Here is a 17,375-nt window from a genome sequence, read left to right as displayed (position 1 = left end):
AGCAGGGGTCTCCAAACTATGTCCCTACAGTTCAGGAACTACAATTCCCATCATGCCTAGTCATGTCAGAGTTTTACAATGCCTCATGGGATGTGTAGTTCCACAACAGCTGGAGGGCCGTAGTTTGGAGATCCCTGCTCTATAGGAAAAAACACTTCCTGCGCTTTTGCGTGTTCACTCCACTTGGTTGGTGGGCGTTTCCTGATCATTCTGGCACCAAGTGTCTGTGACCCAACTTTGTAAGGCTGCCACCACGTGAACGCCCAATGTTCTACAGATGTATCTTTTGCATACAAGTTTCACTCTGAACACTCTGAAGTTGGGTTTGTTGACCCTTGTTTATGTTGGACCTGTTGGCACAGTTCTGTTTGCCTGCCCTTATTTATTGCTTGGGGATATCCCAGGGTCTCTGTCTCAGCCTGTGTTCTGTATTGTAGTGTACAGTACAGGACACAGGCCACCCTCCCTTCTGTTCCTTGGTTACTCTGCATTGCTTGCTACAAAACTGAGAACTCAGAAAAAGGTAAGGTTATAGTTGGGGCACCCAGTGATGTGTCTTCATAAACTTTGCCAGTGTCCAATCACCTGAAGGTATGACCCTGTAATCCAGGGTCTATGAATCCTTAGCCTGTGACTGTACTGTACTCCAAGATATGAAATTTACAAGTAGGTCAAAATTCATCTTTGATATTAAAATGCTGAATCATTTGTAATGGCTACATGTTGTTGGCTTTGTGTCCTGACTTGACAGATGGCTTTGAAGTGTGCAGACATCTGTAACCCTTGCCGGACCTGGGAACTGAGCAAGCAGTGGAGTGAGAAAGTGACTGAAGAATTCTTCTACCAAGGTAAGTAAAGCATGTGACTGCTGTGTATGTAACAAATTTACATAAATCCTTTCAAATCCAAGGAAAAGGCATAAACCAGTGAATAAACACTCTGCCAGCACACAAAATGAATATGAGACAAATGTATTGCGGTAAACCCACTACATAAAATCAATAGCATGCATGTCAATATGCAAATGCATAAAGTAACCAATAAATAGTATTGGCGAAAACAAGTCATATGTATGTGAATAGACAAGTGATCACACTATGTCTCAAACAAAGTTCTAAAGTACAGTGAACAACTGACATTCAATTGTAAAGAATCAGGTGACACTTCTACCAAGTATCTCAGTTAATCACATATTGGCTCTACCCGACATGTTTCGTCATACATGACATCATTAGGTACATTGAGCACCATGCCCATGGTGACGTTGTGTATAATGAAACTCCTCGAGCAGCGTTAGGACTAATGTCACCACGCACATTTGGCTGGCCTTTCTTAACTTTCCAGTTCCTGAGTTTAATGTACCTGTTTTTACTTCAAACGTGAGTGATTTTACCCCTTCGTTTTTACAATCATTGGTACGGTTTTCCACTATTGGGAGCGATTCTCTGTTTTTATTTTTCCTGTATGTACAGTGGGGACGGAAAATATTCAGACCCCCTTAAATTTTTCACTCTTTGTTATATTGCAGCCATTTGCTAAAATAATTTGTTAATTTTTTTAATTTTTTTTTTTCCTCATTAATGTACACACAGCACACCGTATTGACAGAAACACAGAATTGTTGACATTTTTGCAGATTTATTAACCACTTCCCTACCAGGCCAATTCTGACATTTCTCTCCTACATGTAAAAATCATCATTTTTTTGCTAGAAAATTACATAGAACCCCCAACCATTATATAGTTTTTTTTTAGCAAAGACCCTAGAGAATACAATGGCGGTTGTTGCAACTTTTTATCTCACGCAGTATTTGCGCAGGAATTTTTCGAAGGCGTTTTTTGTGGGAAAAAAAGTTTTGTGTTTAAAAAAAAAAAAACAAAACCGTAAAGTTAGCCCAATGTTTTTGCATATTGTGAAAGATGAAGTTATGCCGAGTAAATAGATACCTAACATGTCACGCTTCAAAATTGCACACGCTCATGGAATGGCGCCAATGTTCGGTACTTAAAAATCCCCATAGGCGATGCTTGAAATTTTTTTACTGGTTACATGTTTTGAGTTACAGAGGTCGTCTAGGGACAAAATGATTGCTTTCGCTACAACGTTCGCAGCGATACCTCACATGTATGGTTTGAACACCGTTTTCATATGTGGGCGGGACTTACGTATGCGTTCGCTTCTGCGTGCGAGCACACGGGGACAGTGGCGCTTTAAAAAAATTTTTTTTTTTATTGTTAATTATATTTTTTTTTATTTTGACACTTTTTGAAGAAAAAAAAAATTTTTTGATCACTTTTATTCCTATTACAAGGAATGTAAACATCCCTTGTAATAGGAATATGACATAACAGGTCCTCTTAATAGTGAGATATGGGGTCAATAAGACCCCATATCTCGCCACTAGATTGGGAAGCCTGAAATAAAAAAAAAATAAATAAAACGATCACCGCTTCCCAGCCGAAGCGGCGCCCTTTTTTTAACCACTTCAGCCCCGGAAGGATTTACCCCCTTCCTGACCAGAGCACTTTTTACAATTTGGCACTGCGTTGCTTTAACTGCTAATTGCGCGGTCATGCAATGCTGTACCCAAACGAAATTTGCGTCCTTTTCTTCCCACAAATAGAGCTTTCTTTTGATGGTATTTGATCACCTCTGCCATTTTTATTTTTTGCGCTATACACGGAAAAAGACAGAAAATTTTGAAAAAAATTGATATTTTCTACTTTTTGTTCTAAAAAAAATCCAATAAACTCAATTTTAGTCGTACATTTAGGCCAAAATGTATTCAGCCACATGTCTTTGGTAAAAAAAATGTCAAGTGTATATTTATTGGTTTGCGCAAAAGTTATAGCGCCTACAAACTAGGGTACATTTTCTGTAATTTACACAGCCTTTAATTCATGACTGCCTATGTAGTTTCTTGAGGTGCTAAAATGGCAGGGCAGTACAAAACCCCCACAAATGACCCCATTTTGGAAAGTAGACACCCCAAGGAAATTGCTGAGAGGCATGTTGAGCCCATTGAATATTCATTTTTTTTGTCCCAAGTGATTGAATAATGACAAAAAAAAAAAAAAATTACAAAAAGTTGTCACTAAATGATATATTGCTCACACAGGCCATGGGCATATGTGGAATTGCACCCCAAAATACATTTAGCTGCTTCTCCTGAGTACGGGGATACCACATGTGTGGGACTTTTTGGGAGCCTAGCCGCGTACGGGGCCCCGAAAACCAATCACTGCCTTCAGGATTTCTAAGGGCGTACATTTTTGATTTTACTCCTCACTACCTATCACAGTTTTGAAGGCCATAAAATGCCCAGATGGCACAAACCCCCCCCCCCCAAATGACCCCATTTTGGAAAGTAGACACCCCAAGCTATTTGCTGAGAGGCATGTTGAGTCCATGGAATATTTTATATTTTGACACAAGTTGCGGGAAAGTGACAATTTTTTTTTTTTTTGCACAAAGTTGTCACTAAATGATATATTGCTCACACAGGCCATGGGCATATGTGGAATTGCACCCCAAAATACATTCTGCTGCTTCTCCTGAGTATGGGGATACCACATGTGTGGGACTTTTTAGGAGCCTAGCCGCGTACGGGGCCCCGAAAACCAATCACCGCCTTCAGGATTTCTAAGGGTGTACATTTTTGATTTCACTCTTCACTGCCTATCACAGTTTCGGAGGTCATGGAATGCCCAGGTGGCACAAATCCCCCCCCAAATGACCCCATTTTGGAAAGTAGACACCCCAAGCTATTTGCTGAGAGGCATGGTGAGTATTTTGCAGCTCTCATTTGTTTTTGAAAATGAAGAAAGACAAAAAAAAAAATTTTTTTTTTCTTTTTTTAAATTTCAAAACTTTGTGACAAAAAGTGAGGTCTGCAAAATACTCACTATACCTCTCAGCAAATAGCTTTGGGTGTATACTTTCCAAAATGGGGTCATTTGGGGGGGTTTTGTGCAACCTGGGCATTCCATGGCCTCCAAAACTGATAGGCAGTGAAGAGTGAAATCAAAAATTTACGCCCTTAGAAAGCCTGAAGGCGGTGCTTGGTTTTCGGGGTCCCGTACGCGGCTAGCCTCCCAAAAAGTCTCACACATGTGGTATCCCCGTACTCAGGAGAAGCAACAGAATGTATTTTGGGGTGTAATTTCACATATTCCCATGGCATGTTTGAGCAACATATCATTTAGTGACAACTTTGTGCAAAAAAAAAAAAAAAAAAATTTGTCTCTTTCCCGCAACTTGTGTCACAATATAAAATATTCCGTGGACTCGACATGCCTCTCAGCAAATAGCTTGGGGTGTCTACTTTCCAAAATGGGGTCATTTGAGGGGGTTTTGAACTGTCCTGGCATTTTATGCACAACATCTAGAAGCTTATGTCACACATCACCCACTCTTCTAACCACTTGAAGACAAAGCCCTTTCTGACACTTTTTGATTACATGAAAAAATTATTTTTTTTTGCAAGAAAATTACTTTGAACCCCCAAACATTATATATATTTTTTAAAGCAAATGCCCTACAGATTAAAATGGTGGGTGTTTCATTTTTTTTTTCACACAGTATTTGCGCAGCGATTTTTCAAACGCATTTTTTTGGGGAAAAAACACACTTTTTTACATTTTAATGCACTAAAACACACTATATTGCCCAAATGTTTGATGAAATAAAAAAGATGATCTTAGGACGAGTACATGGATACCAAACATGACATGCTTTACAATTGCGCACAAACGTGCAGTGGCAACAAAATAAATACATTTTTAAAAGCCTTTACAGGTTACCACTTTAGATTTGCAGAGGAGGTCTACTGCTAAAATTACTGCCCTCGATCTGACCGTCGCGGTGATACCTCACATGCATGGTGCAATTGCTGTTTACATTTGACGCCAGACCGACGCTTGCGTTCGCCTTAGCGCGAGAGCAGGGGGGACAGGGGTGCTTTTTTTTTTTTTTTTTTTTTTTTTTTTTATTATTTTTTTGCTTTTTTATCTTATTTTTAAACTGTTCCTTTCATTTTTTTTTTTTTTTTTTTAATCATTTTTATTGTTATCTCAGGGAATGTAAATATCCCCTATGATAGCAATAGGTAGTGACAGGTACTCTTTTTTGAAAAAATTGGGGTCTATTAGACCCTAGATTTCTCCTCTGCCCTCAAAGCATCTGACCACACCAAGATCGGTGTGATAAAATGCTTCCCCAATTTCCCAATGGTGCTATTTACATCCGGCGAAATCTAAGTCATAAAATGCTCGTAGCTTCCGGTTTCTTAGGCCATAGAGATGTTTGGAGCCACTCTGGTCTCTAATCAGCTCTATGGTCAGCTGGCTGAATCACCGGCTGCATTCTCAGGTTCCCTGTTGAGACAGGAGAGCCAGAGAAAAACACTAGAGAGCAGTCTAGAGGCTAATTAGCCGCTAGGATTGCTTTTACATGAAAGCCGACCGCTGGCTGAAAAGAATGATACCAAGATGATACCTAAACCTGCAAGCATCATTCTGGTATAACCACTCAAAGTCGTGAATGGTGTACCTGAAGACAAAAAAAATGGTTAACAATAAAGCACAGTAAACAGTAAAGTATAAAAAAATTGCATACCTGAAAAACAAACATGATAAAACATAACAACAATAAAACATTGCAGAATAGAATACAGTAAAAAAAGAGCAGAACAATAGAGAGAGAGAATAGAGAGAGAACAATAAAACGACAACTATTATTTTTTATTTTATATTTTATATTTTTGTTCGTGTTTTTTTTTTTTTTTTTACTTTTTTTGTAACTGTAACTTTTATAACTGTAACCGGTTCCAGGTTCGGGTCTCTCAAAATGCGATGGCATCTTGGGAGACCCTGTGAAAGTGTGCCTAGTCTGTGCAATGCTGTACCCTACGCTAATACTCAACTAGTGTATGGTAGCGTTCAAAACATTCACCAATGCAAAGACCAGGATTGTCAGGACAGGAGGGACAATAATAGCGGGTGTCACGCCTATATCCGCGCTTGCTGCAGACACAACATCTTTTTTGGGGGGGTTCGTTGGGTAGGGGTACTCGGGAGGACATAAAAATGTCTCTCATGCAGCCGACTGCATTTGGTTGGGGATGTGAATGGGGGAAGTACGGGCGCTGCAGAAGTGGTGGGTTCCCAATTAGGATTGGCGAATGCAGCAGGAAGGACACTATGGGCATGACGGGCCTGTGTTTGTCTTTTTGGTGGCAGCGGGACACTACTTGTGCTTGCCACCTCACCAGCTTGAACTGCACTCATGGGACTCGCCACGTCACCAAGTGTTACTGCAGTGCTGGTTTGACTACGACCGGGGTGTACTAGGCCGCTGGTGCTTGCCAGTTCACCAAAACGCTACAAAAAAAAGTGACAGTGATCGATCGATACTGCACTTGGGTGGGCTGGGCTCGCCTGGGCGGAGGGGCAAAACGCAGGTGCTAGCAGGTATCTGGGCTGATCCCGCTAACACTGCGTTTTTGGGAACCCTAAACTGCTGGGGACGCCAGTATAGATCTGATCGGATCAGATATTGATGCGATCAGATACTATACCACTAAGGGAGGTGTACGCTGCGTGCGTGGGTGTTAGCGCTACTGGCACTAACCTGACGCTGCCTGGGGCTGGTGCTTGCCAGTTCACCAAAACGCTACCAAAAAAACTGTTAGCGATCGCAGGGATCAGGCCTGACTCTGCGAACGCTGCAGTTATGCGTTTAGTGTTTTGTAAGTGACAGTGATCGATCGATACTGCACTTGGGTGGGCTGGGCTGGGCGGAGGGGCAAAACGCAGGTGCTAGCAGGTATCTGGGCTGATCCCGCTAACACTGCGTTTTTGGAACCCTAAACTGCTGGGGACGCTAGTATAGATCTGATCGGATCAGATATTGATCCGTTCAGATACTATACCACTAAGGGAGGCGTATGCTGCGTGCGTGGGTGTTAGCGGTACTGGCGCTAATCTGACGCTGCCTGGGGCGACGCATATCACCGCCAGGCGATCGGGGGCTAAACCTTTATTCGGTAATAAACGGCGGGGGCCCTGACACTATAAAAAATAAACAAACTAACCAGCGTCACCCGTAACGGTTATACGGTGATCAGTGGTGAAAGGGTTAACTAGGGGGCAATCAAGGGGTTAAAACATTTATTAGATAGTATATGGGGGTCCCTGTCGCTATAAAACGTTGACGGCGAACCTAAATATTTACGTCCCTAACTAGCGTCACCAGCGACACTAATACAGCGATCAGAAAAATGATCGCTTAGCGACACTGGTGACGGGGGGTGATCAAGGGGTTAAAACTTTATTAGGGGGGGTTAGGGGGGTACCCTAGACCTAAAGGGGGCTAATACTCACTACCCTAACACTGTAACTGTCACAAACTGACACCAATACAGTAATTAGAAAAAAAAAAAAAAACCTGCTTGGTGTCAGTTTGTGACGGGGGAGGGGGGGGGGGTGATTGGGGGGGGATCGGGGTGTAATGTGTGCCTGGCATGTTCTACTGTGTGTGTGTTGTGCACTCACATTACAGTCTTCTCTCCTCGGCCCGGAATGGAAAATACCGAGCCGAGGAGAGATGACATCATTTCATCTGCCTCTGTGTACAATACAGAGGCAGGGAAATGATCCCATTGGCTGGGAGCGATCGCGAGGGGGGGGGGCACGAATGGATGGCCTCCCCCTCACCACCGATCGCCGTGGGAGATTTGCCGACCGCCGCAGGCACCGGGGGGGGGGGTCCGATCGGACCCCCCACCCGCGGGCAGGCAAGGGCGTACAGGTAAGCCCTTTTGCCTGCCCGTGCCGCTCTGTCGACGTACATCGTCGTGCGGCGGTCGGCAACTGGTTAAATGGAGAGGCCGGGAGTGACGTCATAACATCGCGCCCGGCCTCCGATGATCATAGAGATTCCGGCTACCATCTGGTCCGCTCTCCGCCTCACCGATTGTAACGTTGAGCACCGGTGGGGGGGGGGGGGACATCCCCTCTCGCCTCCCATAGGAACGATCAAGCGGCGGAACGGCCGCTATGATTGTTCCTATGGTGTAGAGATTCGCCGGCTGAAACCAGCAATATCTGAATGATGTCTGTAACTACAGGCATCATTCAGATATACCCGCCCAAAGCCCAGGACGTCATATGACGGTGGGCGGGCGGGAAGTGGTTAAAAAAGAAAAACTGAAATATCACAGGGTCCTAAGTATTCAGACCCTTTGCTCAGTATTTTGTAGAAGCACCCTTTTGATCTAATACAGCCATGAGTCTTTTTGGTAAAGATGCAACAAGTTTTTCACACCTGGATTTGGGGATCCTCTGCCATTCCTCCTTGCAGATCCTCTCCAGTTCTGTCAGGTTGGATGGTAAACGTTGGTGGACAGCCATTTTTAGATCTCTCCAGAGATGCTCAATTGGGTTTAAGTCAGGGTTCTGGCTGGGCCATTCAAGAACAGTCAAGGAGTTGTTGTGAAGCCACTCCTTCGTTATTTTAGCTGTGTGCTTAGGGTCATTGTCTTGGAAGGTAAACCTTTGGCCCAGTCTGAGGTCCTGAGCACTCTGGAGAAGGTTTTCGTCCAGGATATCCCTTTACTTGGCTGCATTCATCTTTCCCTCGATTGCAACCAGTCGTCCTGTCCCTGTAGCTGAAAAACACCCCCGCAGCATGATGCTGCCACCACCATGCTTCACTGTTGAGACTGTATTGGACAGATGATGAGCAGTGCCTGGTTTTCTCCACACATACCGCTTAGAATTAAGGCCAAAAAGTTCTATCTTGGTCTCATCAGACCAGAGAATCTTATTTCTCCCCATCTTGGAGTCCTTCAGGTGGTTTTTTTTTTAGCAAACTCCATGCATGCTTTCATGCGTCTTACACTGAGGAGAGGCTTCCGTCGGGCCACTCTGCCATAAAGCCCCGACTGGTGGAGGGCTGCAGTGATGGTTGACTTTCTACAACTTTCCCCCATCTCCCAACTGCATCTCTGGAGCTCAGCCACAGTGATCTTTGGGTTCTTCTTTACCTCTCTCACCAAGGCTCTTCTCCCCCGATAGCTCAGTTTGGCCGGACGGCCAGTTCTAGGAAGGGTTCTGGTCGTCCCAGATGTCTTCCATTTAAGGATTATGGAGGCCACTGGGCTCTTAGGAACCTTTAAGTACAGCAGAAATTTTTTTGTAACCTTGGCCAGATCTGTGCCTTGCCACAATTCTGTCTCTGAGCTCTTCAGGCAGTTCCTTTTGACCTCATGATTCGCATTTGCTCTAACATGCACTATGAGCTGTAAGGTCTTATATAGACAGGTGTGTGGCTTTCCTAATCAAGTCCAATCAGCATAATCAAACACAGTTGGACTCAAATGAAGGTGTAGAACCATCTCAAGGATGATCAGAAGAAATGGACAGCACCTGAGTTAAATATGAGTGTCACAGCAAAGGATCTGAATACTTAGGACCATGTGATATTTCAGTTTTTCTTTTTTAATAAATCTGCAAAAATGTCAACAATTCTGTGTTTTTCTGTCAATATGGGGTGCTGTGTGTACATTAATGAGGAAAAAAATTTAACTTAAATGATTTTAGCAAATGACTGCAATGGTTTGAGACAGTGTGATTGTTTTTGACTATTCACGTACATATGAATTGTTTTTGCCAATAATATTGGTTACTTTATGCATTTGCACATTTACATGCATGCACACTATTGTGTTATGTAGTAGGTTTAGCGCAGCACATTTGTCTCCTAGAAAGGCCCCGAAATTTCAGCCAAAAATTATCAGCAGAATGCCGATAGGAGAAAAAGGTGCCGATAATGACACCGAAAATTCACTGTGATTTAACTGCAAATTCACTGTGATTTTACTGCAAATTCTCACTGATTTTGTGCCAATTTTACCACGATTTTCTGTGCTTATGGAGTTTTTTTTTTTTTTTAATAGGTCATGTGACTCAAAAGCCGCATCAAAAACGTAACATCGTTGCATTTAACGATGCATTCGACAGCACTTAACAGCTGTCCTTGCAGTTTGATGCAAAGACATTCCCAACTTTAATTGCTGGCAGGGGAGGGCTGGCAGCCTTAGGCCTGGGGGGCAAGTCCAATCAAATGGCCCACCGAATCCGCTCCACATTGCCCTCACAGAGCGAGAGAGACTGCTCCACATTGCCCTCACAGAGCGAGAGAGACTGCTCCACATTGCCCTCACAGAGCGAGAGAGAGAGACTGCTTCACATTGCCCTCACAGAGAGAGAGAGAGAAATTTCATGTGCTATGAGAAAACAGAAAAAAAATGTGTACATATGAAGTATTGTAAAAAATATAAAATGTGTATATAGAAGAGAGAAAACATCCAAATATAAAAGCATTATAACCTATTCATATCCCAATGGTTTTTCTTATAGTACACAAAATGTCTATATTGATATATCCTCATCACTACCATTCACCTTATTTATAAATGGATATCAAAATATGTGCAAGTTTATGTCTGTCTTTTTTTCTTTCTCATTAATGTTTGTGAATCACATGTGGCTACAAGGAAGTCTGCAATTGAATGATCTGTATGCGTCTGAAAAGTTACCTGAGCATTGATCACTTTTCAGCGGAGTGGCAGTGCCTGCTAAGAGTACAAGCCTTTGGGCTCACACTGGTGCAGTGGCGGCTGGTGCTCAACATTTTTTTTGGGGGGGGGGGGGGGGGGCACAAGCAAACTAAAGAATACTGCAGCCTCACTGTGCCCATCAAATGCAGCCACTGTGACACCTCCCGCGCCCACTCGCTGTCTGACCAGCACTTACCCCGTCTTGGTGGCGGGTCAGGCAGTGGGACACGGTGGCGAGCAGTGGGACATGCAGCGGGTCAGGCGACTGCTCTTGTCCTGTGTCCTCCATGGTTCTGTGCGTCTCTTCTTCCGTTCCGCTAGGTGTCCAATAGGAATGCCTGTGCCTTCAGCCAATAAGGTGACGTTGATTAGACCTGGGCTTCCTGATTGGCGGAGAGGCGGTTCAGTGTTAGAAAAGCGAATATTCATATGCTTTTTGCTTTTGCACACCTGGGTGGGTTCATGGCGCAATGCTCTGCGCTCTGAGTCCACTTTTTTTGAAGCCTATTAGAGCCTATGACTCTAATTGGGTGCTTCAAAAAAACACCCCCGTCACTGTAATTCAGGCGCCCAGTGTCCAAAAAGGGTCCGGACGCCTGAATAGGGGGTGGCTACAGTGCCCATGGATAGATTCATACAATGCATGAATCTATCCATTCCATAGAGGGGGCGGCGCCCGTGCGCCCTTAATGGACTGGCCGCCACTGCACCGGTATGCTGGCGGTTTTCCATAGCCGCAGTCCCTCAGACTTATTTTAGGTTGTGCGTTTTTGCTGCATTTTCTAGAATTGCACCAAATATGCAGCGTGCGGGACTTCTTGTGCACTTTCAACATGCAGCAAAAATGTGCAACCTAATAGCAGTCTATGGGACCGAGGGGAAGATGCAGGAAGACTGCCAGTACACCAGCACTGCAGCCAAACCGCAGCGTGCCAGTGTTGAGGGCAAGGTACTGTCACAGGCTGCTTGTAATATAACACTTAAGCTAAAGAGAGGGGGAGAGAGAGCAGGAAGGGAGGGAGGAGAAGCTCACTTGTCACTTGGACGCAATGGACAGTCCCAGGAGGCTCACTTGATTTTTTTAAATTTTTTTAAGGCTGTGGCTGTCGAGTCGACTGCTCAGTTTTAACTTTCCTGCCCACACATCCTCTTCACAGACAACACACGGCTGCCCTCAGTGTGGGCGGAGAAAGGGGAAGCAGATCCAGCGTCCCATAGACATTCGTCTGGAAGAGGGAGGGGCTGGGCTAAACTCTGTAACACAGACTGTCAGCCCTGTGACAGAACTCATCGCTGGCTTGCAATACTTGATCCGGCTGTGCCCGCCACCTGAGCTGCCGCACTCTCTCAGCTCAGCGGTCTTTGTACAGGACATCAGAGTGGCCCGGGGGGCAATTGCATGCCCGCCCCTGATTGCTGGTAATAGAGGGAGCAGGGGTAGCGGAGCACAATCCAAGACTTACTTTCTAGAAGCTTTGCTAAAGATTTTTAGGACGCATCTGTTGCATTCAAAATCCTCTAGCTATTAAACCCCAAAGAGCTAAATTTTGTAGCATGTGATGAAAATTGAATATTTAACATATCATCTGTTTATTAGGGGATGTGGAAAGGAAATGTAACTTGGACCTCAGTCCGCTGTGTGATAGGAATACATCCAACATAGCCAACATCCAGATCGGTAAGAAGCAGCAAATGTGGCAGCACATTACTTTTTATTTAGGTTTTTTTATTTAGTTGTACATGGTTGCAGGGTTAGTGTACTGAAAACAGGATTTGATTATACAGTATGTAACTTTGCAAGGTAATTCTTAACACATAAGTAGCATGAAACGCTGTATAAATAACTGAGAAAGAGCCTTATAGGATCACAACAATTTTATGGCTATCGCATAGCTAGAAAATGCACAGCTTAATGCTAAGCATTACTGTCATCCCACCCCAGCTGGATTCTCTGTAGGAAGACAAAAATTCACACTAGTTCATTACCAGCACTAGAATATATATCCCCTAAGTGTAAATTGTTTAAATCCTGTCTCTCAATAAAGTTGTACTAGCAATAACTAAAGGCTAACACAAACATTTTTTAATTAGAACATTGCTAATGGTTACATACAAGACTCCCATTTAGTGGAAAAAGACTTTTAAAATTGTATGCAATAGATTTATGGAATTTATTTTAATATTCTAAGACCCCTTTTACACAGGGCTGTCAGTTTTTAGTACTCCGCTTGGTCAGCAGGGATCGCTCCGCTGAGCCGGCCGATGACAAGTCCGTCTCTGCACTCCGTGCAGGGACGGACCTGTCAGAGAGTCCGCTCTCCCCTATGGGGGTTCAGATGATTATGGACCCTCTGTCCGTTTTCATCCGATCTGCAAGACGGATGGAAAATAGGGTTTCCATCCATCTGGATTTTGTGGATTGGGGCAGATCAGATGTCAGCGGAAAATGTCACCGCTGACATCCGCCGCTCCATAGAGCTGCATGAAGCGACCGTTCAGATCCGCCTGAAAAAACTGACAGGCGGATCTGAACAGTCCGCATGTGTGAAAGGGGCCTAAGGATGATGCTTTTATATTTATTGTAAGGATATTTTGTGATTTATACTGGCATTTGTATTGATATGCATTGTGATTTCAAAGGGAAACTCCACTTTGATGCAGAAAGAAATGACACATTAGAAAAAAAAAAAAGCATATACAATTACTAAACAAGTCCTATTGTATTTGAATGTTATTAAGATCCCCTTCACACTAAAGGTGTTTTTCAGGCTAAAAATAGTGCCTGTAAAATGCCTGAAAAACACCTCCCCTGCAGCCCCAGTGTGAAAGCCCGAGTGCTTTCACACTGGAGCGGTGCGCTTGCAGGACGTTAGAAAGTCATGCAAGCAGCATCTTTGCAGCAGTTTAGGAACACCGCTCCTCCACCGCCCCTGCCCATTGAAATGAATGGACATTGCTGCCAAAGCGCTTCGACAGCTGCGCTTATCGGGTGCATTTAACCCTTTCTTTGGCCGCTAGCGGGGTTTAAAAGCGCCCGCTAGCGGCTGCTAAAACTAGCGGTGCTTTACCGCTGGCAGTGTGAAAGGGCTCTTAAAATGACCTTTCCTTTTCAATCTGCAGCACTGTAATTTTTCTGTAAAATGCAATATGGCTACCTGGAGGTGTTCTGTACACAAATGGTGTACGGACCCCCCACCCCCAGAAATGTAATTAACAGTAATACCTTGGATTGTGGGCATAATTCGTTCCAGAAGCCTGCTTGTAATCAAAAGCACTTGTGCATCAAAACGAGTTTCCCCATAGGAAATAATGAAAACTCAGATAATTCGTTCCACAACCATTGCTGGTGTATACAATACTGTATGTGGCCAGAGGTGTGGGGGCGCTGGTGACGCTCTGAGACACTCGGGAACTCTTGACTCTTTCTGGTGCTTCGACGCACGTTACGCCCACCCAGCTGGGAGTGCTACCAGCGCCCCCAGACTTCTGGCCACATACGGTAATATATACATCAGCGACTTGAGTCTTGCTAGTCTTCCGAGACAGCGCTCGCAAATCAAGTCGGGTTTTAAATAAATAAAGCTTGTTTTGTGAAACTCTCGTATACTATACCGCGTTACTCGCAAAAGGAGTTATCGCTGTACTGCTTGTGTGATTGACTTGCTGATTTTTCAGAAGACAGCGCTAGGATACAAGTTAGATTTTGGGCATCCTGTGCAACAAAATATCATTTCTGGTGAGATACTGCCAAAGGGAAATCCTGTCTAAAGGGATTTTAGACCCTGACGCTTTTCCTTATTAGAACCCTGCAAGTGCATCAGATGATTGATGGTCACTCCTATTCACTTTGCACATGGACACAGACAAACGGCTATTTTTTTCAAAATATAAAAAGGTGGGAATCTGTGACAGTTTGTTAAAATCCTTGCAATGTACACAAGATCACCCAGAGGGGAATGTCTTTTTGTTTTTTTCAACAAAAGTGGAGTTACTCTTTAAATTCCAAGTAAGCTTTCAGTTTAAATCGGCGGTTTCCCAGGCCGGCAGTAAACGTTCAAAAAAAAAAAAAAAACAACCTGCAGGCTGGTTGTATGGAGGTCGATTGGATGACTTTAATACAACCAGCCTGCCTGTAAATGGATCGCAATTTAGCTGGTTCTTGCTGAACTAGCCGAATTTTGATCCATCTGTATGGCCGGCTTAAGTCTGTAGTTTTTTTTTTTTTTTTTTTATTCTTTACCCTACGCACCCAAGTAGGAGTTTTTATCAGTTAACAATGGTGTTCTGTATAAAGCAAAGCTGGGTAGTAATCTACTGGGGTCCCAGAGGAATAAGAGTCTGAGGGTGACCAATTGAGAATTTTTGAACTTTAATCTTAAATTAATTGTCCTTTCTTTTGCTTTGTTGTATAGGTTTTATCACCTATTTGGTGGAACCATTGTTTGTGGAGTGGGCCAGGTTCAGCAACACCAGGCTGTCACAGACCATGCTAGGCCACGTGGGACTAAATAAAGCCAGCTGGAAGGGAATGCTGCAGGAACGGTCTAGTAGTGAAGAAGCTGATCCTGCTTTTGACGACTGACCTATTTTTTTATTTTTTTTTTTTTACCTCAGGAAGATTGTGCACGCATGTATTACAGTGGGTTTTCTTTTGGTGGATTTATCGGAGAGACGAAAGGTCTTGGTGAGAAAGCAATTGAGCCTGATTGCCAAGGTTACACTTTAAGAAAAATAATGCCAGCATTATTGATCTCCAAGTTTTCCTTTAACGTTATTCTGTTTTTTGGGTTTTTTTTTTTTTTTTGGCCCCTTCCACAAGATGACCTGAACATAGAGCAATATGCACATACCTCAGTTGGCTTTTGTATCAAAGCTGGAATATGCAAAGCACAGCAATGACTGAAAACTGCAGGAGGATTCTTATTTATGTGCCACAGGTCCCCCCCCCCCCCATTTTTTTTTCCTTTTTTCTAAGTAGCGTTAAAGGGAGACGTCTTTTTTTTTTTTTTTTTTAAAAGGAAGAAACCTTTTGTCAGCGCCTGGTGGGATCTTGTCAGAATGTAGTGACTGATCTTCTACCTTCCACTTTGTGTTGAATTCTCACTTGGAAATGTGAAGTGCCCACACTGCTTTGCTGCCTTGGCAAGAAATGCTGTTTACAAATACACTGAAAATACTGACTGAAAACTTGCCTTGACGCATGGTTGTGAAGGAACCACTAACTGGATTTTTTTTTTTTGTATGATTATTTAAGAGAACAAATGTGGACTGCAATCCTCCCTTACCCTTGACACACCACCAACTCCATTTTCTTTATCACGGACCTCTACCCCCCATTTTGCAATATTTCTGCAAGCTTACAGCCAGGCTTCAATCCAGAAGTAGTTGGAATTCAGCTTTTTTTTTGTTCTTTTTTTAAAAATAATTTAACAGCAGAGTACAAGGAGTGTGTCCTGGCTGTTCAGCAGAGCTACAGTGAAATGCATTGCATGCTATTTTTTTCCTTTTTTTTTCACTACTGAACACTTGAACTGCACATAAAAGGTGAAATTAATGTAAACACCATATTCAGCTCAGGGTATTTGCCAATCTGAAATAACGAGGGAAGGGAATTGTCATTCGGACAAGGGTACAAATGCCTTTTTTGCTGCAGCGTGCCTGTGTGAGTGAGAGGGGTTGTAGAGTGTGTGTGCGCGCGCGTGCGCGTTTGTATTCGTGGCGTGCATGCGATTTGGTTTTGTGTCTCTCTCCCATGGGTTTGGAATCTTCCTCACAAAAGCTTTTGCCTGAACGCCAACTCCCATAATTTTTAAAGGTCTTATAGATGATGGGAGTTGTAGGTTCAGCTCAGCTGCTGTGCTGACTCTGCCACCCGTGGTCTAAGTTTTGGTTCAATCATCACCGCTGTAAGATGAGTGAACTGTAACAAATTGCTAAAATGCCTTAATCTATGCACAAAGCTAAGTGACCAAACGTGGTGTTTTTTTTTTTTCTTGATACGTGCATTTTTTTTAAATTTTTTTTTTTTTTATTCTCTGTTCTGTTTCCTTTTTTTGTTTTTTTTTTTTTTTTTTTTTGTTTTTTTTCTTTTGTTGTTTTTTTTTTGTATTTTTTGTCTTTTTAAGTGAAACACAGTTCTGTGGGATTTTGTTGTACGATGAATTGTTTTTAGGACCAGTGGCAGGACTAATTTTAAACTTAAAACATTCCATTATTTTGTAATTTGTTTTAAGTATAGTGAGCACAACTGTTATGTAGATTTAAAAAGAAAAAAAAATGGTGCTTTTTTAGCTAATTTGTAATTTCCTTGGTATTGCTGTTAAAGACTGTTTATCATCTGTTTACAGTTTGTTGCAACAGACATTTTTTTGGGGGGGGGGCGGGGGGAGACTGCTTAAGTGTGAAGCCATTTGTACACGGCTTTGCCATACTCATTTTAATACGTGCCTGTTGCTGTTCGGTTTTGATGAATAAAAATAAATTGAAAAACAAAAGGTTTTTTTTTTTTGTGTTGCTTTTGAAAATAAATCGCTACTATTCATTAGATATCAGATTACATTATTTTGCAAGGCCATACAGTTTACAGAACCCAAAAGTGTACTTTTTAACAAAAGCTGAGCTGGTGGGCAGCAGGGATATTTACAAGCAAGGGTGATGTATGTATCAAAGCAAGACAAAAATAAGATAACCTTACATCGCCCATTAAAAGGTTTAGTTTAATTTTTTTTATTTTTTTTTTAACCTGCCTGAAGG

The 17,375-nt window shown here is 42.9% G+C and overlaps 1 protein-coding gene across 3 annotated transcripts in view; it reads left to right on the top strand.

Moving 5' to 3' along the window:
• The window catches only part of PDE7A (phosphodiesterase 7A), a 226,302-nt gene extending 209,274 nt beyond the window's left edge, over positions 1-17,028 (top strand). For 2 of the 3 annotated variants that reach the window (XM_073631713.1, XM_073631714.1), the window contains exons 11-13: positions 752-848; positions 12,220-12,300; positions 15,035-17,028. In XM_073631713.1, coding sequence (XP_073487814.1) covers positions 752-848; positions 12,220-12,300; positions 15,035-15,204 — 348 coding nt within the window. In that variant the 3' untranslated portion in view covers positions 15,205-17,028. The remainder of the gene's footprint in view (positions 1-751; positions 849-12,219; positions 12,301-15,034) is intronic. The other variant, XM_073631715.1, reaches the window with a different exon arrangement.
• The last annotated feature ends 347 nt before the right edge of the window (positions 17,029-17,375 follow it).

This window comes from Aquarana catesbeiana, linkage group LG05, assembly GCF_042186555.1.
Source record: "Aquarana catesbeiana isolate 2022-GZ linkage group LG05, ASM4218655v1, whole genome shotgun sequence".
In the NCBI taxonomy this organism is placed as follows: Eukaryota; Metazoa; Chordata; class Amphibia; order Anura; family Ranidae; genus Aquarana; species Aquarana catesbeiana.
Note: the sequence above shows the minus strand (reverse complement) of the source record. Positions and strands in the feature narration are given on the sequence as shown.